At 35.8% G+C, this 23,412-nt stretch overlaps 1 protein-coding gene across 3 annotated transcripts in view; it reads right to left on the reverse strand.

The window, feature by feature from the left end:
- Positions 1 to 508: 508 nt before the first annotated feature.
- LOC107085744 (rap guanine nucleotide exchange factor 4-like) overlaps positions 509 to 23,412 on the reverse strand; it is a 47,116-nt gene continuing 24,212 nt past the window's right edge. For all 3 annotated transcript variants that reach the window (XM_015376265.1, XM_015376266.1, XM_015376267.1), the window contains 27 exons: positions 23,209 to 23,278; positions 19,523 to 19,587; positions 17,554 to 17,604; positions 17,357 to 17,463; positions 15,521 to 15,642; positions 15,253 to 15,436; positions 15,086 to 15,170; positions 13,771 to 13,831; positions 13,594 to 13,670; positions 13,346 to 13,492; positions 11,855 to 11,970; positions 10,897 to 10,982; positions 9,371 to 9,449; positions 9,113 to 9,257; positions 8,640 to 8,728; positions 8,509 to 8,539; positions 8,359 to 8,437; positions 7,579 to 7,725; positions 6,746 to 6,843; positions 5,575 to 5,700; positions 5,257 to 5,435; positions 5,073 to 5,163; positions 4,948 to 4,998; positions 1,737 to 1,824; positions 1,547 to 1,611; positions 1,382 to 1,436; positions 509 to 1,303 (listed from right to left, as the gene is read on the reverse strand). In XM_015376265.1, the coding sequence (XP_015231751.1) occupies positions 1,176 to 1,303; positions 1,382 to 1,436; positions 1,547 to 1,611; positions 1,737 to 1,824; positions 4,948 to 4,998; positions 5,073 to 5,163; positions 5,257 to 5,435; positions 5,575 to 5,700; positions 6,746 to 6,843; positions 7,579 to 7,725; positions 8,359 to 8,437; positions 8,509 to 8,539; positions 8,640 to 8,728; positions 9,113 to 9,257; positions 9,371 to 9,449; positions 10,897 to 10,982; positions 11,855 to 11,970; positions 13,346 to 13,492; positions 13,594 to 13,670; positions 13,771 to 13,831; positions 15,086 to 15,170; positions 15,253 to 15,436; positions 15,521 to 15,642; positions 17,357 to 17,463; positions 17,554 to 17,604; positions 19,523 to 19,587; positions 23,209 to 23,278 (2,622 nt within the window). In that variant the 3' untranslated portion in view covers positions 509 to 1,175. The remainder of the gene's footprint in view (positions 1,304 to 1,381; positions 1,437 to 1,546; positions 1,612 to 1,736; positions 1,825 to 4,947; positions 4,999 to 5,072; positions 5,164 to 5,256; positions 5,436 to 5,574; positions 5,701 to 6,745; positions 6,844 to 7,578; positions 7,726 to 8,358; positions 8,438 to 8,508; positions 8,540 to 8,639; positions 8,729 to 9,112; positions 9,258 to 9,370; positions 9,450 to 10,896; positions 10,983 to 11,854; positions 11,971 to 13,345; positions 13,493 to 13,593; positions 13,671 to 13,770; positions 13,832 to 15,085; positions 15,171 to 15,252; positions 15,437 to 15,520; positions 15,643 to 17,356; positions 17,464 to 17,553; positions 17,605 to 19,522; positions 19,588 to 23,208; positions 23,279 to 23,412) is intronic.

A 23,412-nucleotide genomic window follows, 5' to 3' on the forward strand; every position in this document is an offset into this window, starting at 1 on the left:
GAAATACTCAGTCTACCATATACCTTGATTGAAATTGTAGAATTACAATTTAACTTTCTTATTGAGTAATAAATCTAGGCCTTTGAAATATTTAAAAAATTAATATTTATTTATTTGATTGTTGGAAGATGGAATCAGAAGTTTGAAAGAATCAACTTGAAATGTTAAATATGTTCATTTTTGATGTGTCACAGACTTCTATGGTTTGGGGCCCCATCAAAGATTATTGTGTCCTGTTTCCAGACAAGGCTGTCAGCTGAGCAGTCCTGTAGAAAAATGCAATCTCCATGCAGGTAGGACCTCAGCTGACCCCTGACCTTCTTCCTGTAGGGTGACAGCGCTCTCAGCTACTACACCACATGCTGCATGAGAACATGTTTTTGAAATAAAACCACGGCAGATGAAACATACAGTTAATAGTTTAAATACATATAAAGATTTATTATTTTTAATTCTTGCCTGATATGGGCAAATATATTTAAAAAGCAAAACATGATAAAAACACGTTCTGAGATGACAGTGAGATGTTTAGACTTCAATAATTCCTTAAACTACACACAACTTAAGTTGGAATTTGCTAATTTGACAAGCTATGACTAAAATATACTAATAGAACATCAGACACCAACTGCATTACAGTACACAAATACATTGATATTTTATTTTTATATCGCATGTTTGAGGCTTTTAAGGAAAAGCTTGATGAATTAATAATTAAAAGTGAAATAAATATCTGTACATAATTTACAACAAACCTAAACAGGAATAAAAAACAGTTTTTTTATAAAAATACAAAGAAAAAAAATACAGGAATACTGAGAGTAAAGCATTAAATTGTGTTTATATCCAAGATTGCAGACATTGATCTAATAAATTAGACCCCCACCAACCAGAAGTCCTCATCTACTATGCCTATTTGGGTTGGATATGATATGATATCTGCATGACACCGATATAAGAGGTACTTCATCTCACAACAATTACAGTTGTTGAAAAATCACAAATGACTGTAATAAAAGGCTCAAGGCGTCGCTGAAACAATATCTCATTATCAGACACCTCATCAGGTCCTCCATGTGATTGCCTGAGTCAGGAGTAAAAATGATACGAGTACGAGTGCCGCATCCCGTCGTGCAGCAGCGTCAGAAATTAAACATTTCTGCCCCCGACTGGTTTCAAGACCTGCGGGGCTCAAGGCTGTGAGAGAGCTGGGATAGGGTCCTTTGGTTGTCGATCACGCTGAGCTGACGCACATAGGTCCAAACGTCCGGGTGGTGCTTCCCAGCCAGAGGGGATTCAGGGCCTGGTTTGATTAAAAATGACGAAAGGGCTAAGAAAAAATCAAAAATATCGAAAACAACAATTCAACAATAGCACTTACTGAACGTTTGACTCCTGCAATATCTCATAGTCTTCACTGTCTTAGCCATCATCCGCTGTAAGACAGTAAACAACAGTCAGCAGTGTGCAATTGCATGAAAACTAAAAAAAGAGAAAGAAATTCACACCAATTGACAGACAATGATCTGCACCTGCTGAGCCTTACCATTTTCTCAAAATTGACCAAATTGTCGATAAATGTTTTGTTGCCCTCGTGAGTGAATGTCATGTCTGTGGGAAATAAAAGGAAAACAGAAAGACAATTGTCGAGAGTTAAAGGTGCTGGAAAACAGGTGCAACCCCAAAGTAATCAAACTGCAATGAGAGTGAACAGCCGACAGGTCAACAGGGCTGACCTTTTATCATCAAGGGCATGAAGGGAATGACGGGAGGGTCCAGTTTGGCAACAGTGAGTCGATACGCCCGGTGGTTCCTGGACGGATCCTGTAGAAACATTCAAACTGTCCTGAGATCTTTACTTGGCTACTTCAATTGCAAAAACACTCCTGCAATTTTCCTACTTGTCAAAATACAACCATAAACTTTTCAGGTTTTTATGTGTTAAAGATAAACATCAATTTATTGGAAGCCAAATTATATATTGTGTCAGTTTTTCCCTAGGGTAGCTGTGCCTACAGTGTAGTTTTCCACCATCAGTGTGTGAATAAATGCATGAATGACTGAATGTAGAGTCTCCTGACTTGAAAAGGTGTTATACAAGTACAGGGGAGGTTATTTACTACTACAGTTACTGTGCTTTATCTTGAGCTTCATGTCATGGCCACTATTATGTTTCATTATAGGGATCAAATGTTTAGAGTGATAAACGATTAACTTTTTTCACTCACAGGCAGCATTTGTATGTACGATCAAAAAGTTTTATTAATTGATGAGCTGCTCTCAAAACCCTGAATTTAATGAAGAAGAAAAATCTGAAAAGTTATTTTTTGTGTTCAGGCCAGTTTACCCCAATCGTTATAATGAAATCTGGTAAAAAAAAAAAAAAAAATCTTACAGAAGTTGCCTTAAGTATAATTAAATGTAAAACATTCTCAGTAGAAATTTAGGTGCTCTCCAAAGGCCTCAGAGGTTTGTTAGATAATACACTGCAGACTTCAGGCCAAGGAGCAAGGGTCAGGTATTTAAAATAATATCTGGTGCTTTCATTGACAGACTGCTGCATCCTAAATGCACCAGGTAGCGTTATCACAGATCCTTCCTCCCAGAAGCTCTAAGACTTTATAACCATCCCTGTTCCCAACAACTTCAATAAGTTGTGACATTGAGGCTGATTTTTGCACATTTTGTACCTTAGTCAATTAAATAACATGCTGCTGTCATTTTTTTTTTACACATTTCTGGTGTTGCTGATATTTTCAAATATCCATTACTCTACAAATGTCCACAGCTGTATATTGATTATTCTCCAGATACACAGTATTTATATTGTAAAAACATTATACATTACAGTATTTTATTTGTTTATTTTCTTAACTCATTCTGTTATTTTTATACACTTTTTTGAAGGTCCACATTTATGTGACCACTTCTGCTATAATGTTTTGCTGCTGTAACGCCACAATTTCCCTATTGTTGGACAATAAAGGATTTTCCTTTCTATTCTATTCTATTTCTAATCAACATCATATAGAGCACCAAACAGGAGAACCACATTTCAGTACGCTTTTATATCTAATCCTATAGAATTCACTATTGACTGTATTTTCTTTTCCTTCAAAAAAAATGTTTTATGAATCGATAGACCAAAATCTCATTAATTCAGCAGTAAAACCAAGTGACAGGAAGAGGGCTCATCAATATGCAACGGAGATCTGCCATTTTATACTGTTTTGGACTTTTATTCAGTTTAAGTTTTTACTTTGCGCTTTTCAGTTACTCTCAGATTAATTTTATTCTGTGTTTTCTTTTATCCTGTTTTAAGTTGTATTATATTATGGTTTTCTTTGTTTTAGATGTTTGCTCATGTATTTTTTTTAAGGTTTTACTTTTTGATTTATATTTTCCTGTGTTTGTATTTAAGATTTGCCTGGTTTTGATTTATATGCTAGTTTAAAGTTTTTCTTGGTGTTTCAGTTACCTTTTTATATTTATTTCCTATAATAATAGGATAGTTTATAATTTAATTTAATTAATAATTTAATAATTTAACTAAGTCTTTTGTCTGGCCTTTTCTTCTTTAGTGGTTACAGTTATCTTTAGGTTATGTTTATCCCTGGGTTTGAATATGTTAAACCCAGGAAAAAGTTTTTTCCAGCCTTTTACCCAATCACCCGTATCTCTTTTTGCTCCATCTCAGTTTATTCCAGTTAAGTTTGAATTCTGTTGTACTTCCCAGTTGCTCTCTGTCACCCTATACTGTCCGTCTCCCTTAGTTCTCTTCCAGTTCCTACAAACCTCTATACATTCTTGACAGGATCATGATTATTATGATTATTTCTTTTATTTTTATTTTATTCATATTCTATAGCTGCTCCTCTCCTCTCATATGAGCTGAGCCAAATTAATATGTAAAGAAATTTAGCCTCCATTTGTTATCTTTAAATGTGTGTTTTTATTGTTAAATATAATATTCTATTCTTAAATGTTGTGTTTTCATTAGCTGTAAGTAGAAACCATCATAATTTATAAAAATAAAGGTTTAAAAAAACAGTTTGGGTCTGATTAGTATATACGTTTCACTTAGTTAATGACACAGGTTAATCATAATTATATTTATTAAATAAGGCTATATTCTATATTTACAAATAGTGGATATACGTTAATATTCAAAGACTGTTTTTCAGATCAAAAATCTGAATGTAAATCAGGGAGCATTGTTCAAACATGAGAAAAGTTTGGCATAAATGGAAAACTGCAAAGACATGGCAATCCCCCTGTGAAGAGGCTGAGGAGCTGCAGAGAGCAGCAGCTCAAGGCTGATAGTCTGTTCACACCACATTTATAAGCCATGCACTTCATACTTCTGTACTATGCGGAGCTTAAAGAGGAAACTCGAAATAAGAACTGTTTCTGATTCACCATAAATGGACACATGGATGAAGAAACTCTGATCAGACATGACTAAATTTGATCTTTTTGGGTTACATGCAATAGACTGTGTGTAGTATAAAACAATTACAGAACCATCTTCATGTTGAGATTGCTGGTGTCAGAGTCATACTGGGAAAATGCTTTCCCACAGCAGGGAGAGATAGGCTGGAATGTGCCGATGAGGTAAAATAATTCTGGAAGAAAACCTGTCAGAGGCTGCGAAAGAGGTGTGACTGGGACATAGTCTCACTTTGAAATAGGGTGATGAACCTAAACACACAACCATAGCTACAATAGAATGACATGAAAACAAATCTAAAATCACAAGTTGGCTTTACAGATTTCCATTATTAAAAAACTTTAACTAGTGATTATTTTCCGTCCTCTTTCCAAACTTGTAATTTTTTATTAATCTGTTGCATGAAACCCCAAAAGAAAAACAATTAAGATTGTTTGATGGGTGTAAATACTTTGAAAAAACACTCTTAAAAAAAGGGGAAAATGGGAAAGGATTACCATCAGGTTTTCAAATTCTCCGAAAAACTTCTTAAATTTGCTGGGAAGTTTCTGCAAACATTAACAAAAGAAGGGAAGTTAAGGTGCTGCTAAGCTAGAAGTTGACCAAACAGACGGTCGCTCACCTCCCAGGTCTGACTGAGTCTGCTCACCGCCGGGTTACTCAAACCCATAATGATGGCAAAGAAGGCATTTAGATTCTTGTACTCCTTACAGCTATACAGAGGATATGAAAAGTAGGTTAAAATATTAAATCATTTTAGTAAGCAGCAAACTGGCCAACTCCTTAGAGGAAACAGAACCACGTACTGAGCAGCAATCTTGATAAACTTCTTGAGGAGCTGAACCCTTTTGTTCAGCTGGGAACACAGACAAACCTCTGTGATTACCCAGAACTGAATTTCATTAAATCTCTGCAGGAAGAGATCCAGGTTCACAGTCGTTTTGTTGACGTTCTGTCTCCCAAACGTGTGATAGATAAGTTCCAACTGGAAGAGAACAAAAAAATGACTTATCTTCTGGGTTTAGTGTCTTAAAGGGTCCACTAAAATAAAAAAGTACACACCAGCATTAGATGCAAATTTAATTAAACAGTTATGTCTAATGGTCTGCATTACTCTGAAATACCTCATGTACACAATGGAAAAGCTCCCAGTCATAGAAAGTCATGTGGTAAGCCACGTCTTTGGAGCTCATCAACTCGAAATTGGCAAGCGACCCCACAGATGGACCCTCCTGTTCAGGTAGAGGCATCTAGGAGGCGCAGAAGATCAGATTAAACTCTCAAATTATCCATGTCTCTTTTAACTATTTAACCAGATTGTAACGGATTATGTTACGATTTTATAAGATAAACCAAAGAACATGTTGCAGTAAGGGGGGGGGGAGACGGTGCATAATTGACGGTTTAAGTTTTTTCCATTGTAAAAAGCCTCACAATTAGTCCACTTTATTAATTCCAACGGGGTCAATTCATTTGAACAGTACACGAGACAAACAAACAAAAATAAACAAACACATAAAAAAAGATTATTAAAAAAGAAAAAAATGTGACAGTGATCTTAAGGACCAACATTAATAAGAAAACAATAAAAAAAAAAACATAGAAAGACAGCAAAAATCTTAAAAAAATAAAATAAAAATGAAACACACCAGCCACCCTACATAAAATTTAAAAGTGTAATGGCTAAAAGTACAAGAGCGAGTGCGTTCTTAGAACTTGTCTACAGGAAATCCCTCTGAGAGTCTGTTCTAGATTTAACCATCAAAAGAGACTGAAAATGTTCTGCAAAACATCACAACTCAGCATGTATAGAGAACGTTCCTTAACCGCATCTTTAAGTCTTTCCACAGAGTTCCTAATATATTTGGACCTTATCTTAATTTCACTTGTCTAATAGATTAAAAGGTCTTCAACCCTCGTTCACAGGAGCCACTGTCCTCACACCTGATATTATTAAAGCCATGTGAATCTGTGAGGCTTAAGGAGACAATAGGTTTTAGCTGATGCAGACTACTAAGAGGTTAAAAACACACACAGATGGACTGGATTTAATAATTATAATTACCTCAAGGCAATATTATTTCCTTTTAAAACCAATGAAGGCATCAAGTACATAAAAGACAGTGAATTGACACTTTCATAAAGAGATTTGAATATAATTGTTTTTAAAAAGCAAAGAAAAAATGTGTTTATTAATAAACTCAGGCTATTTAATAACATTGATGGAGGAAGTGTGATAATGCAGCAGACTGTAGACGTTATCATGATAAGATCCCTTTGGTTGAGTCAACACACCAACACATCCAGCTGGTCCCTCTGACAGGCAAAGAGTCGTCCATTTATGCTCAACGTGGAGAAGACAGAGACATCGTTTGGCTTGAAGACAACTTTCTCTGCCAAGAAGAAATTATTAAAAAATTAAGTTATTCAAAGTTTTGAAAGTATATGAAAGAAAAAAAAAGAAGCTTTCATTACAATGATGTGTTATTCTCTATACAATTAATCTGTTTGGGTATTTAACAACACCAAAAGTCTGAAAATAATGGCAAAACAGGAAAAAAAAAATGCATACCTTTAATTGTAATACATTTAATTGTTTGAAAGCTGACTTAAAAGAATTGTTTAATAATCAAAAGATTTAGTCATGCTAATGCATTTAAACATGATGAGACTGAGAAGCCTCCAGCAATATTTTCATATATTCATATATTTTTAAATCCAGATTTCTAACTATAAACAAGAAAATGGCTTTAAGAAAAGCCTGTAGACTCTTGTGGGTAATTTCTTTTTTTAAATAAACTTCTAAGAGAACAGCAATCAAACCGATTACCTTTATTTTAAATATTGTTTGGTAAATGTTTAACAAAAATATGACAAAATACTTTAAAAAAGTCAAACAGAATTTTAAAGCCATCTAAACAATTCCTTAAGGTCAATTTAAATAAACAGCATATTAATTATCACATTGATTACAAATGCAAAAGGCCACACTATAGGATCTACTGAAGGTTTAATTAAAGTCATAAGGAATCGATAAGGAAAGAAAATTTATCATCATATCTGTGATCCTGGTATTTCATTCAAGCAATTTCCTTGTCATGTCCAGCTGTTGCTTCTGCCTCTCTCACCTCCGGCTGAACTGAGGCCCACCAGGATCAGATCCTCTGCTGACCCCAGCTTGTCCGCCACAGCTTCCAGGACCTCCCCGACCGAGGACGCCACAGAGACCCTGATGGTGGTGTAGGTGTGGTCACAGCAGAACACTTTGAACAGTACTGCATGGAAAAGTTGGAAGAGATAGAAAAAAATAGATATAAAACAGGATTCAAGCTCTGTAAAGGATCAATAGAATCTAAGATGCGACAGATACATCAGAGAGGGATTGTATTAAGCCTCCTACCTGTGATACCTTCAAATAAAATGTAGTAAATTGATAGCAGATTCTATGCTGTTATTATTTGTTCAATAAAAAAGGTCATCCTAGCATTTGGAAGCTTCTAAAATCACCTTTGGGAGGAATTACTTATTAGAAGCCATTTTCTGATGGACTTCCTCACATTGGTTTGCATAAATATTGTGTCTTTTATGCTATGAATCCCTTGCTTCTATAACCAAGACTGCTTCTATTGCTTTGCTTCTATAGAGCTGGTTACATCAGGTAAACATTAACTAATCAAGCACATCACTTCAACCGCACTCAGTGGTTACTGTACTGCTGCTTGTTCCAAATTTGTCTAGATTTCCGGGAAACAATGATGACAGAATTTTTTCATACTTTGTGCAAATCTAATGGATTAAAACACATAATTAAGAACCTGTTTTTTTTTTTATTGTGTCCTAAAACGTTAGAAGTGAAAGTGGCATCCTTTATTTTCTACCATCACTGCACACTGCTCATCAGCACTCACTTTCATCATCTCCCTTGATTGGCTGCCGTCTCTGAGGCTTCTCGTCTCCCAAATTGAAATGCTGCAGAAGGACTTTGTGCTGCAACAGGAATGATCTTTACAACAGAGCAAAATGAGCAAATTTCTGCATAAAAATGTGAGATTTTTTACCTTTCTCTGTGCGGATCTGGCATCTTCTGCACTAAAGGAGAATCAGGAAGAGCAGTTTGATCTGTGCCTTATTGTTTACTAATGGGAAACAAAATATTATATAGAATTTATAATACATAATGCAAACTAACCTGCTTTTTGTTATTCTTTCCAGCTCTGTAAGCTGATCCCTGAGGTCTGGAAGTACTTTGGCATCCTCTGATACAGCCAGGACAAACTCCTGTACAATACAACAGTCTTTAAGTGCAAAGGTTTAAAAATGATGAGGTTTTTAGCTAGAACAGAATAAGGAAATTTTTGCAAGATGACATATAAAAAATGTATAAATTGATGTTTTGTTTGGTTTTTTTGGGAGAGGGTGCAATTAAAATGCGGGTCCAAGATCTAAATCTGTAATAGTACCTGAATGTTGAAACAATCCAAGTGTTTTAAATCTGGGATGTCAACCTCATCATTTTTAATATAGATACTTCTAAGCTCTTTATAAAAAAAAGTTGCATTTGTTATCCTCAACAGCATATATTATAGAGTCACATATGCTGTTTAAGTGCCCCTGTTTTTATAATAAACAAACTAAGTCAGTTAAATAATTGTTACGACTGACCTCCAGGAAGACCATGTCCTCCTGCTGCAGGTGCTCTCCGTGCACGCTAGCCCATTTCATCAGCAGACGGATCACCCGCCGCTTGTTGTTCAGAGTGTAGTCCAGCTTCTCCAGCTCAGAGCCCTGCGAGGCCTGAGCGTGGTAGCTGCAAGGCCGTTAAAGAGAAACACAACTACAGTAAAACCTGTTACACTTCTGATGAGTTTCACTTGGGGATGCCTTTTCCTCATGTCCAGAAAGCTTGGGGCAAAAGGATATTGGTCTCTTAGCACCGGACATAGCTGACTGTTGGGGATGAAAACGCAGTGCGTAAGCACAAAGTCATCTAAGGCTGAATCTGAGATGAATAACATAAAAAAGATTGGGTTAATAGCACATCAAATACACCTTCAAACACATGGCTGCTCTGTCCCCTCCATATGTGTCCTCATACATGGCGTTAATTAGATCAGCACTGTGATGTGGAGCTAATTATAGACGAGAACAAACGGGTCAGTGCAGAGCAGACCACAGATGTGGAGCCAGAGAGAACGAACACACAGCACAGCTGAAACAGCTAGGGGCATTTGCATTCACCCCCCTTACTTTGATACCCCCCAAATGAAAACCAGTTCAAACAACTGTACTACTACTTAAAGGTATAGTGAACGATTTTTGCAAATTTTTTAAAAGACCTGCCCTCTCCACTTAAAAAAATACAAATAATGCACATGCAAAACCCTGTACCCCTCCCGAGCGGGAATGCCTATTAAATGCATGCGAGAGCATGCATGAGCGCATTTCTCCTCGTGCATGCTCTGTTTAAAAGTTGCTGTTTGCAAATCCTCCACTTTACCTTTAAGTAATTTAATCTGATCTGAGGGGCTTGTTAGAGAACTTTGGTGAACAAACAACATCATAAAAGAAAGAAACACAGTAGACAGCTCAGGTAGAAAATTGTAAACGAGTTAAAGGTTAGATTTTAAACCAACCTTGGACATCTCAGTTAACCACAACATAGCCATGTTTCTAATGCTCTTTCCTAAAAGGTCAGGGGAGGAGCATGCTTATCAAATAAGCAACCATGAGACCAGCGGTAACTCTGGAAAAGGTAATACACAGTTGGTGATGGTATTTTTACATACTATTTATGTGATCTTCATGGTAAGATGAAGATCACAAACCAGGCAGACACACAAAACATGTAGAAGATGAGGCTGGGCTCGGGTGACACCGAAACTGAACATTTCTGCTTAGAAGTGATCATTATGTTGGAAAAACCAACACAGCCTGATAGTGAAGCCAGAGTTCCTCACCAAGGTCAAGGAAAAAAGTTTTAATGCTTCAAAAGACTTTAGTTCAGGATGCAGGTTTAGCTTGCAACTGACCAGCAGCCCTAAAAACATAAAACCAAAGCATATCCATGTATAAACATGGCCAGATGTAAATCCAAGAAACAGTGGTAAGACTTAACAACTGATGTTTACAAACTCGTTCTATTAAACTTGAATGTGTCTAAGCTGTTGTGCAAAGAAGTATGAATGAAAATCTCTGCCCAAGACCTGCAGGTCAAACTGCAGCGAAAACAAAAAGTCTACAGTGAAATAACTGGAGGACTGAACACATATTCACACAACACTTAGACATAACTTCCAAAGAAAATGTTGAAATATGAATCTGTTAAAGCTGCAACACACTTTTACAACACACTTCAGTTTGTGTTAGTAATGTCAGAAAATCTGAGAAAGATCAAGGTAATGTAAATTAATAATGTGAAACTCTGTGTTTCATACGATGGGCAGCACCTGACTCGGTGAACTGAGAATCCAAACGCATCATTTCGAGAAGGTGCTCCAAAATCTTCTCTGGTGTCCCGGAAATTATGTTGTATCTGGAGTGACACAGAACAACAAAAAAACACACATATACCCTTCACTAATCAAGATAAACAGACTCTTAATCCATAGTGGCTCGGCTACGGGTCCTCAGCTGATTTCTCTCCCTTCAGCGTGAGCCTGTGATTGCTTCATTTGATAGCAATCCTATTTACAATCAGTGTTCCTGAACATGAAGAGGAGGATCAGATAAGAGCCAGGAGGAAATTCTAATAAATACATTTATAAAAAAAAAAAGAGGGAAATGCAGGGGCTGCTTCCACGTGAAGGAGAATGAACACAACCCAGACTTGGTTGTTTTTATTACTTGATAACAGCGTGACAAGAGGGATGGGAGATACAAAAGCAGGGACATGTCTTCCCTTCTCATGGGGCAGTACTGACACTCTTGTGTGTCAAGAGCGGAGTTGATTAGAGGGCAACCCTGAACAAGTAATTGTGACTTGCCAAGCCTTCTTTTACCCCCAAGAGCCAGGCCATCATTACCATTAATGTGTCTCTGTGTATTTCAGCCACCGTGGGGCCGTGACAGATGCCTCTATTAGGAAGCAACACTTGCTGCTGATGCAGCTATAGCTACTTCACACTGACTCCACAGATCAAGTTGAAACAAATAAGGCCGTTTAGTGGTTTGAGTTAGTTTGGTGTAAAATAATACAGCCCATTCAATAAAACTGAAATGTTTTTTTTTATATGACTGCACTTTAAAGCTGAATTGATTTCAAGCATATAAATAGAATTAATTAATTTGACTTTCTGTTCATTGTTGATATAATCAGTAAATGTCTGTGATGGGTATCCGACATCAATGTGTGAGTGTACAACTAAGTCAAACATGTTTTTTGAGGTGGTTGGTGAGTTAGTTTACTTGTGGTGAGCTGCAGAGGATCCGTGAACAGAGTTTCGGCTGCTGCTGAGACTCTTCTCAAGCACCAGAACATCTTGACCATGCTCCTTTAGACGCACAGTGTTGGCCTCAACATCCTTCGTGATGAATGAAAACACACATAGAGAACATTAGGGATCTATTCAGTTAAATACTTGAAATACTAGTGTTTAAGACAGGTTGAACATATTATAGAAAGTTTTGGAAAGCTGGTTTTACTGAGAATTTTTTGTAGACTTTTATTAAGTGATACGACTCCCATTATATCAGGGGGCGGCATTAACAAACGGCAATAATTGATGGTTGGTAAATGTTTATTAGCCATAAATGTAAATGGCTTTTGCTTGTTTTTTTTTCAGTTTTGCTTTTATTAAATTTTTATCTATATTTCCAAAACTAGAATTTAAAAAGGTTTTAAGAAATTTCACAGCCTTTTATTAGATTTTTTGTTTGTTGAATTTTACCCCAACTTGTATTAACTATGAAATGTATATGTTGGACGAATTAAGTCTGTGTCAAAGCCTGGCAGGATAATCTAAATATAGGATATTTTAAAGAATAGTTTTCACATTTTGTATGCCTCTATTATGCATCTATAGCACAAAACTTCCCCAGTTCTAAAACCGTACACAGATCCTATATAGATCGCCACAATCAAGAAAATATGAATGGAAAAATATATATATTTTTTATTATTATTATGAAGAGCTAAGTTTATGTGTGGGTTCTCTTCTACCTTTAAAATTCAGTCCTTAAAAATGTGTTTTGATTACTTATCTTTTGGTTCTTTCTTTTTTTTCTCATTCTTTTCTTTTAATTCATGAACAAATGTGGTTAACCTTATAAAGACAAGGAAAACATTGCGAAAAAGTTTTGGCCAAATTGGTATGTCAAAAAACAAATAAAAAAACAAATTAAGATAAATTACATCAAGTACCAGACAAAGACCTGTTGTGTAGAAATCCACCATTATTATCATTGATGAAAAGAGTGAGAATTTACAGTATGTGGGAAACTCCATATTCTTAATTCTTATCATATTAGCAAAACTTTACATTCATCCAGGATTTTTAAGTCCAACTATGAACCTTGTAAGTTGGATCATGAAACACCGAGAAAACATTCATCAATAAGCTCTTACTTTTTATTCTTTAACCCCCTTAGGGCATCAGAAACATTTTATATGCAGAAAAGTCTAAAAAAAAAAAAAAGAGAGAGAAAACTTTTTTTTTTACTGATCTCATATTTTTATTGTTTATTATTTATTTTATTGTTTATTATTTTATTGTAATGTAATAAAAAAATGTCCTTTTAGCTGATTAATTAAAATCTGTAATCAGCAAAAAAATAAATAAGTGAAAATCAATTAAAAGGAACACATCTGGCTGCATTACTTTATATCTGCCAGCAGGGGGCGGTAGTGTGTTTAACTGGTAATCTTACAGCATCACAAGATGCTGCCCTTAAACTCACCCTCAAAATCCTGTTGAAATCCTCCTTGTCCACTCTCAGGAAATGACAGTTGTCCTCTCGAAGGACAATGGAGGCAGCTCTGGGGGCGTCATTGACCAGTGCCAGCTTCCCAAAGTCATCTCCTTCATGAAGAGTGCAGACAACACCCTGTGTAACACAACACACTGGTCGGTGACTGTTACTTCAATTTAAGATAGAGTCATTACCTGATTTTCTTCATATTTTAATTTAAAGGTTAAATAACATACTTTTCCATAGATGACGACATTCACTGAGCCTTTTAAAATTATGTACCAAGATGTGCCCTCCTCTCCTTGGTGGAACACTGCCAAAAGACAAACTCTGGTTCACATGATTTGGAGGTTCTTTCCAAAATTTGCCAGATTTATTATTAGATGGTTTCTAAATAGTCGATATTTACTCACACACTGTCCCTGCTCTCTCATGGGACTCAAAGATAAGAACTCCTGCTAGCTCCCTCTTCACCTGCCAAAGTAGGAGAAAACGTTTTTAGAGAGAGAAGACCAATTCAAACATGAAAACAAGTGATAATATTTATAGGATTTTTAAAACTAAGGGTAAAAGTCCAGGTGTTGCAAATAGAGTGTTTCAAACTTAGTCATTTTAGCACATTTAGTCAAACGTGTATTCATTTTTTTTTTTTTTTTACAAAATAAATAATGTAAAAAGTGTTGCAAGCATCTGCATTCAGGTTTCCTGAGTCAATACTTATTAAAACCACTTTTTGCAACCATCATAACTGCAGGTCTTCCAGGCTTTGGGTCAACCAGATTTTCACATCTACAAACTAATATTTTCCCATTACTCTTAAAAATTGCTCCAGTTCCATCAGACTGGATAAAGAGCTTTTGTTAACAGCAATTTTTAAAGATTTTTGTCGAAACTTCTGCAGTCACAGGGGACTGCCATATCTCCAGGCCATGCTGAATGTCTCAAAGCTCCTAAGCTAATGATGGCACAGTGTTACAGAATATATTGTAACTGAAGCATATGTGCAATACTGTATGTATTTCACCTCAGTGTTTCCAAAGCCGTATTTAGTCTAAAGTAAGAGTGCTTGAAGGCAGGGTTAGTTAAAAGCAGACTGGTGGAACCGTCCACAATGACATGACAGTGTTTATTTGCTGTGACAAATGTTTGTAGAATAGCATAGATCTTTAAGACCATATACACCAAGTTGATGATTTTATAAATTGCTATTTTTCTTTCTTTTGTATGTATTTTGTATTATGTGCCTATTCCCATTGGCTCAGATAAAGCAACTAAGCACACAAAAAATTGTTTAAATGTTTGTTTTGGACTTCGGGTATAGACCTCTTACGTCCCTGCAGATGGATCTGAAACTTTGACTAGGCCACTATAACCCATGTACCCTATAAACATGAAGGATTTTTCATCTGACCAAAGAAAATGTTTTTTTTTTCTAAAGTGTGCTGATTACAAAAAACATATTTGAAATGATTTGAAACAAAAATAATGCAAAATTTAGATTAAAGTCTGAGATGGTAAGAAAATGTAAACAAAATGTTTTACATATGTGAACAGTTTTGGAAAGCACTTCACACAGGTGGACATGTATTGTTCTAATTATATTCCTACATTTCTTCTTCCCCAAAAAAGCAACAGAAAAATCTAATTAAAGCTCAGAAGACTGAATTTTAATGATCCATTTAGTGATAAGATCCACTAGTTAGTAGACAGAAAACCTAGTAAACTCACAGTTGTTGATAGGTGTGATAAGGCCTTTATATGAAGTAGTTCTTCATAAATGATCTCCAAGTCATCCGGTGATCTTTCAGAAGGTCTGAAAATTAGGAAGTAGAATAAATAACCAAAAATCTATTTCACTGATTTGCTTTTCTGTAGTTATGATGTTAGAGCCCTACGGTTTCCTTAAGATCATCCTCATAAGAGCATCTGGTCCAATCTGTGAGAGGAAGAGCAGAGTGTCCTGCAGCTCCCCCTCGCTCTCCCTCATGTCATCATCACTGGGTATCAAAGCATCCTCCTGCTCATCGTCCAGGAAGCGGTAGAACAGGTACTTGTCCTGGAAGCTTGTCTCTCCGTCCACTGTGAAACATAAAAGCAGGTGGGACTCCCAAAAGCTGCTGTGATTGTGTCACATGTTCAGGCAGATGTCACACAGGGTCTAACCATGGTTAAGGACACCTTCCTCCAGCAGCACCTGCCACATGCCCACAGCCTGGAGGCGGGAGTGGACACAAGAGCTCTGCAGCATCTGCCAGTCGACCAGCTCTGTCCCGACACAGCATTGCCTGGAGAAAATTAATACAGAGGCTCAGAAATTATAGAATTGTCTATGTCCTTTATTGTCTTTAAATTTGGGTAATTCCTTTTATTTGACTGTCTGACCACGATTTACTTAAGATTTTCTTGCTCCTTAAAAAAATGAAATCAATATGTTTTTATCAAACTCAGGTGGAAAAAAAACAAATAAGGGTTAGTTTTAATTAAGGTTAAAACAAATCTAATATGTTAATCACAAGCTTGTATTATCATTATCTTTGTCTCAACAATGTCTAATAGAAAATAATTATTCTGTAGAAATGTTTTCATCTACTTTATTGATCTCACACTGGAGAAATTTACCTCTGCATTTAACCCATCCCCTTGAGGAGCAGTGGGCTGCCACTGTGGTGCGCCTGGGCCAACACCATAATTGTATGCTTAGAGTCAGAGAGATATTTGAAACAATAGTTTTAAAGATCACTTCAACTGATTGGAGCTGGACAACCAATACCTGATTATAAGCGTTAGGGTAGAGGATGTTTGAGTTTGCTGGTACCTGTCTCCAGGTGAAGAGGAAAAACCCTGGAAAGGTCTTTAATCTATCTGAGGAACAACTCTTTAATGGAAATGCATAAACTGATGGTTATATGTAACATATAAAAATAACAGAGTGAGTACTCTCTCCACAAAGATAATATAAATACACCACATGCAGCTTAACATGCCAAATTAGCATGTTAACTTGCATTGGAAACAGTTATTCCACTAGGATAATTAAAGAATAGCTGTCAAGACTTAATACATAAATGTATCTTAAAGATAAAAAAATGGGTCCAATATTTTCATTTTTACAAATTATCATTAAAACATTTGCACCTTTTGCATTTTGCATCCTTCTATCCACACCTGCTCCCAATTGGTTTATTACCCCAGGCTTTGTTCTGTTTGACATATATACTCCTCCTCTTCAGTTACGTTTGCTGGACTCTATTCATTATCACCTTAACCCATTTGTTCCCCTTTGTTCTGCTTCCTGTGTTCTTGTTCAGTTATTTTTGGATTTATGCTTCAGTTGCGACCACTGGTTATTAAATCTGCAAGAAACCACCTCAGCTTCCATGTAGGTCCTCTAAAAACCATAACAACATAGCAAATGTACTAAATCAATTACTGCTTTTTTTATTTTTCTGAATTTGAGTTGTGATGTGTTTTTGTGTGTATTAGTGTCTAAGCCAAGTGAACAAGAGTATTTCTAAATGCAGCTACTGTCTGATCTTAAAATCATTATTTTGCCTTCCCTTCAATCAACAGATGTGTAACTTTGGTCTGAAGTGATTTTTTTAGGGCCAAAGCACACTGAGAGGAAACAAAATGCGGATTCGCAAAGTTGTGGTTTTGACAGCTATATCATCTTATTGCAGTTAAACCCTTATCTGTGTATATACTGTATGTATCCCATGCACCTTTTTCTTTCTTTGGCACATTCTTCTTCTTTGACTATTTGAGCGAATGTAATGACGAAATTTCTCCACTGTCAGATCGATAAAGTCAATCAATAGGTAAGCCATACCTTGTGAGAAAAGTGAGTCAGATTTTCGTTTTTTCTAATTAAAATGTTGCATTCCGTTTTCACTGTGTACATTATAGAGAGGCTTGGATCACAATGGTTATTTTAGATCCCTGAATAGGTGGTCTCTGAGCTACTTAAACAGAATCTCAGAGTTAGAGAAACTAACTGACCTGTAGGTCTTCAGGTGGTACTTTCTGTCCCGGATCATGTGAGGCGCTCTGGAAAGGATGGCATTGCGGAGGACCTTCCCCGCTCGCAGGATCTTCTCAGAGGGAACCTGAACAGTTTAAGCACATCATCTTGTTTCATACTACAGAAATATTTCATGACTGAGCTCCATCACACAACAGGTGCCTGAGGTTTCTACCTGAGATGGGCTTTTATTCTGAAGTTTGGCTGGACTTTCATGAAAGGACTTCTGCAAAATAGAATTAAATAAGAAATATATTTTCAACTAATTTTTAAGAGGAGTCATGGTTTATGGATGAAACAAAAAACATAGTCAGGAAAATGCCACTTACATATGGGCTCCGCTCCAACTAGGGAACCTGCCTCTGTAGGCTGAGCAGCTAATGCGCATCTGAGAGCCCTCACTCTTAGAGCTTCCATGTCTACATTTACTAATTTTGTTGTAAGTTCTGGACAGCTCTTATTATTTTGTCTTACACTAAGGCCCAGGGATGATCTGTAGAATCCTGACATTTAAAACACTTTCTAGATGCCTCAGAAAGCAATGTAATTCATACATTTATAAAGCTGATTCAGGCTCTCATGTTTACTACATGTGTCTCTGTCAAGTTAAAATCGCATTTTCTTAAAAGCTGCATGAAAGCTATCACAGCTGTATCTGCTTTTTTCTATAACTCAACAGTCGTGTTGTGACTAGATTGCTTCTCTGAAACAAAACAGGCACCATAAATCTGTTGTGGTGCCACGTTATCAGGCAGGAAATGAGTGCGGGGGAAAGGTGGGACAGGAACTGTTGAGGATGGAGACAAAAACTCCAGTCACCTTGTTTATGTTGGGACTAAATTTAAAACCACTTTGCCATTTTTTATTTATATCTATTAACAGATGGAGATGTTTCTAAATAAAAATCATTCAAGCAAAACAATATGCATTATCTCAAAATTGTGAACTCTTTCGTTTGCATGATTCAAAACTACATGCACTAATTTAAGAAAAATAGCCAGACCTGGTAACTAATTACACTTGTTAATATATGTTAGTGTAGCAGCATATTCTAACATTGATACTTTCAGAACATTTCCACCTTTATATGGGGAAAAAAAGTTTTTTTTTTGTCTGAAAAATTCCACTTTAAGAAACAACCTTTTTTTTTTCCCTGACAAAAACAGTGATACCACACTTAGTGGCTCCCCTACTGTTGGTAATCTACTCCATGAGAAGTGCTGCATTATTCCAAAAGGACTACACTCTACATTTTCACGTAACACTTTACCTGGGGCGGACTAAGACATTTTAGGCCCCAAGCAAACTTTTGTAAAGGGGTCTCTAAGTCTGCCTCAATGACCCAATGTTAAATATTTTCTAGGGCTGCCACAGTTTTCTGATTATAAAAAGGCAACATTTTAATGTTGACCCTCCCCTGTCCTAAACACCTATAGAATCAGTGACATCAGCCTACAGAGTTCAATAACGGTTTTAATGTGTCTAGGGGGAGTTGTCAATCCAAAAGGAGGATGCTCGATACAAAGTGGATGATCTGCTTAAATCAGCAAAGCACTAAAGTGAAGGTGGGCATTCAGATCCTTCCAGTGGGTTGGGGGAGGTAAGAGGGTTTAAATATTCCTTTATCGCCACTATATACAATAATTCAATACAGGAAGAAATATTCACATTATCACATTTTGTTATTGTTTTATTCTGTTCTCTCTAGAGTTGAAATTATTTCTCTTAGACCTTCATTAGTAGTTTGAGTTCAGCACTATTCATGTTAATTAGTCTTCCTCCCTCAGTCTCCCTGGTTTTGTTGTCTCTCGGCTGCTCCACATTCTCCCCTGATTTACTTACCTGCACTCCAAACCATTCTCCTCCCTGCCCTCAGTACTTAAGCTCACTGACTGTCATTGTTCATTGCCTATATTTTTCCCCTCTCATTTTAAGAGCTGTTTACTGCATGTTAGCTTTCTCTATTTTGCTATAATTTTTAGGACCGTAAGCCTGCTGTCTGCAATTTACTCACTAACAAAGAGTAAACATGACAATATTTTTTGATTCAAGCTGCTTTAATAAAATGTTCTGTTTACTGTAGTGACTACAAGTGATGAAGGAACAGTAACACAGTAACACAGTTCTGCTAGCATAATAAGCACCTTGTTTGGATGGCTGGACATTGAAACAAATGAACTGTTGCTTATGTTCTCCTTCTCTGGCATTCCTAATGGAAATAAGAGAAACATGCTGTTAAACACAGAATAGAAAAGTGAGATAAAAATCTACCTAGTAGATAGTCCAACAAAGAGGACAATTTATAAAAATAAATTAGATAACATGTTAATGGAGATATTCATGTTTTCTGCTAAAAAAAAAATGTTTACTCTGCTTTCCAAGTGATTTGTTTTGTCCGGCACATCACTCACTCTTCGACTGAATTTAAATCGAATTGAATTTTACAATAATAAATCCTATTGCCACAGGATTTCAAACATGTCATCATATAGTTATATTTAATACTGCAGCACGTAATCTTCATATTCATCAGAAACCATAAAAGAAAAAAATGTGGCCTGAATATGCGTCAAAAACAAACTGCAAGAAACCAAAGTTGCAGAAGCAGATTGAGATTGTTTTGTTTTTACAATCATGTGAGAAAGAGAAAAACGTATGTTTTTGCCTTAAGTCCATTTCTTTATAAACAGGTTATTTGTTTAGGAGTGTTAGCGTCTTGTGAGTTTCTTCAGGATAAGTATGTACTGCAAAGTAAATAGGTCAATGCAAACAGCTACATAAATCTTCTCCAACTGCCATAAATTAGTATTTCATTATCAGTATTGTAACTTGTATTGAACTGAATAAAATGTAGCTGTATCTGAAACGCTACTTAAATTTAATGGATTGATTTTAACTGAATCAGGATTAAAATGGATTTGTTTTTTTTCTGTAAAGGAGGATGTGATTACATTTGTTGTGAATTTGTTCTATATAAATAAACTTAATATTATTTTTTCAACACAAAAGTTATACATTTTTGAATTAGCAGAGTGAAAGTTGTGAGTTACATGTCTTGTAAATTTATATGGCAGAAGCCTCTGGCCTCCCTTGGTGCTGCCACTGCAGGTATGTGCATATTTTTATGAAAACCAAGTGTAGTCTTCATGAGAATAGAGGATGTAGAGAAACTGAAAAAAAAACTTTTAGAATTGAAACCTTTATTAGTAATACTGAACTAAAGTTACAATACTGAGATGTCTGGTAAAGTTGATCTACTCCACAGAAAAATAGATGGTTTTGCACAGAAACCTAAAGAGATGAAAACATATTAATGCCAGCAGGTTTGGTGGACTCTAAGTAAAATGTGATGTTGACACAATGACATTTACTGTTCTCTATTTGAATGCAGTGTAATATGTCTTGTTTTTTGTTTTGTTTTAGCTGAGAACAAGTTTGTGTTTTACATGATGATAAAAGTAGAAAAAAAAAAAAGTGTCACAACCTGGGGCTGTCAGGTTTCTGTTTCTGTTATGTTTTTCTTTTGAGTATCCAGTTTTGCTTTGCTCATTGTTTTCTAGTTTTAGTGGGTTAATTCTTAGTTTATTGTGTTCTTTGGTTGTTTTCTCAGTTAATACTTCGTCTCTCTGAGCCTTCCACGTTGAGTTTTATTCCCTGATGTCTCCATGGTTTTCTGGTTTGTTTTCTTCTTATTTTTTCATGTTTTAAATTTTTGATTTTTTTGACTCCGTTTCATGTTTGTTTTTTTGGACTTTGTTTTAATTTTGGATTCTTGGTTGCCTGTTTGTTTGGACTTTGCTTTTTCAGTTTCCCCTTCATTAAACCAACCAAAAATTCACCTCTGCCTGCCTGCCTCTGCTTTTGGGTCCTCAACCCTCAAACAAATCCTGACAGGGGCGTTGATATTTACATTTAATTGTGACAACCCAGATTTGAATCATCTTTGAATTCATTTGGGACTTATGAATAGCTCAGTCCTTTTGTTTTTTTGGGTTATCCATAAATCTAAGTGGCATTGCTTCATGCTTTAAATTGTATAGCAAAATTTGTTTAAAACAAATAATTGCTTTGGTTTTAATAGTCATAAATTAATTAATAAAAACATGGTTTTGCTGCATGAATCAAATCCCATAGGAACAGGACTTTGTGATTTTTAAAAATGAGTAAGAGCCATCAAGGCTGTTGAATATTAAAAAACAGAGAAATGTTTTTCACAAAACCTTAACTTTAAGGTGTTAGAGATTAAAGGGATATATTCTGAAATTGTTAAAAGTGTGTCAGTCGTTTATGAACTCCTTTAGAAGAAAAAGCTGAGCAGTTTCCAGTTTATCCACTGTCAGTAAACAGTTTTTTTAATTTCCTCCCATGAAACTGCAGCCCATCATTTTTATGCTACATGACTTAATATTAGGTTATAGCTATTCACAAAGCATATATTGGGTTAACTCAAAGCAGAAAACCATGTTTCATCTTTCAAAATGTCAGACAATAGGATTGGGGGAGGGGTGGGGGTCACCTATAGTTGGGTAAACAAAGAGAATACAATATTCTTTTTTTGTTTTTGCTTAAATTTCTTGCATAAACCCTTAAGCATAATCTGCTTCAGATCTACTTTGGCTTTGTTCCTTTCAATAAATCTCAATAACTGAAAACACAAGTTCTATTCAAAGCAATTAATCAATCTAAATGCCTGAGTGTCACTGCATGCTCTTCTTCTACACGGAGGATGGGGATGTGGCATCAACAAATCTGTAGTAGTATGCTCATTTGATTATGTTTTAAACCTAAAAGTAAGAGGAGATCTTAAATCCTAAGGGTTCTTTCACCTCACATTTAACCACAGAGGTCTCCCAAATGGGAAAGATTGGCTTCTTGCTTTTAAAGCCAGATTTTAACAAAATATTTGGAGCAACATGGATTTCTATGGTGTTGAATGAGCAACACAGAGTAAACATCCACAATGTGAATAAATAGGTGGGAGAAGAGGGAGATTTTAAAAAAGCTGGAATCTGCTTTCATTGACTTCATTATAAATAACGATGAGAAAATATAACTTTCTGTTTGAATAAAAAGAGAAATAAGCGAGTCAAAAAACAATAAAAAAAAATATTTAACTCCATTTTAAATCAGATATTACTTTCTCATTCTTATGAAATTTTTGAATAGTAGCTGATTAAAAACTAGGGTTTTGCAATTTTTTCACAAATCAAATTTGCAATTTATCTTTTTTATTGTTCCATTTTCCTCTGTACAAACTACAAGGATAGACATGTTTTTTTTATTGCTTTAAATGCCCTTTTGTCCATATTACTTATGGGTTGAATAACTGCTTACATTTAGCTCACAAGTATTGACATGCTCGCTTCAGGATCTCTCTTTTCCCTTCCACCTAGAGGCCTGGTAGTAACAACAGTAAGCTTTTTTGTGGATGTCCAACACAAAATTTCTCCAAAAAATATAAATCAAGGTTGTTCAGTTGCAACATGAGGAAACTTGAAAAGCTTCAAGGATCTAAACAGTTTAGCAAGGAACTGTAGCTGATGTTAAACCCATGCTAAAACCTTTACCATGACATTTTGATTCTACATGCTGGGTTAACACAATATAGTAAGTACATATTCCTAGGAACTTGTGTGGCGTGTATTGTTAAACAGCTGACCCTATCCACATCCAGTGGGATATAAATGCAGCTGAAAATACACAAAGAAAGAGCTGTGTTGCTCAGAGATGTACATTGTCTTTACATTTAGTGAAAAAAGACACTATAGAAACAACATAAAACCTGAAAAATGCTTGAAAAAAACACAAAGAACACCCCAGAAGTACTTACTGTCAGATCCACTGCTCTCCATCACTCCATAGGGTGGAACAAGTAGTCCAGCCATGCAGTGACGATATTTCTACAAAACCAAGCCACAAATATATAGTTCAAATTTTCATACTTAGTTTAAAGTTGTCAGTGCCAGTATAAAAAAAGGTATGGTTTGGATCAAAAACTGTGTACTGTACATATCTAAGGTACAGTTGGAACAGA

Source organism: Cyprinodon variegatus, unplaced genomic scaffold (genome assembly GCF_000732505.1).
Source record: "Cyprinodon variegatus isolate N-32 unplaced genomic scaffold, C_variegatus-1.0 Scaffold132, whole genome shotgun sequence".
Lineage (NCBI taxonomy): Eukaryota > Metazoa > Chordata > Actinopteri > Cyprinodontiformes > Cyprinodontidae > Cyprinodon > Cyprinodon variegatus.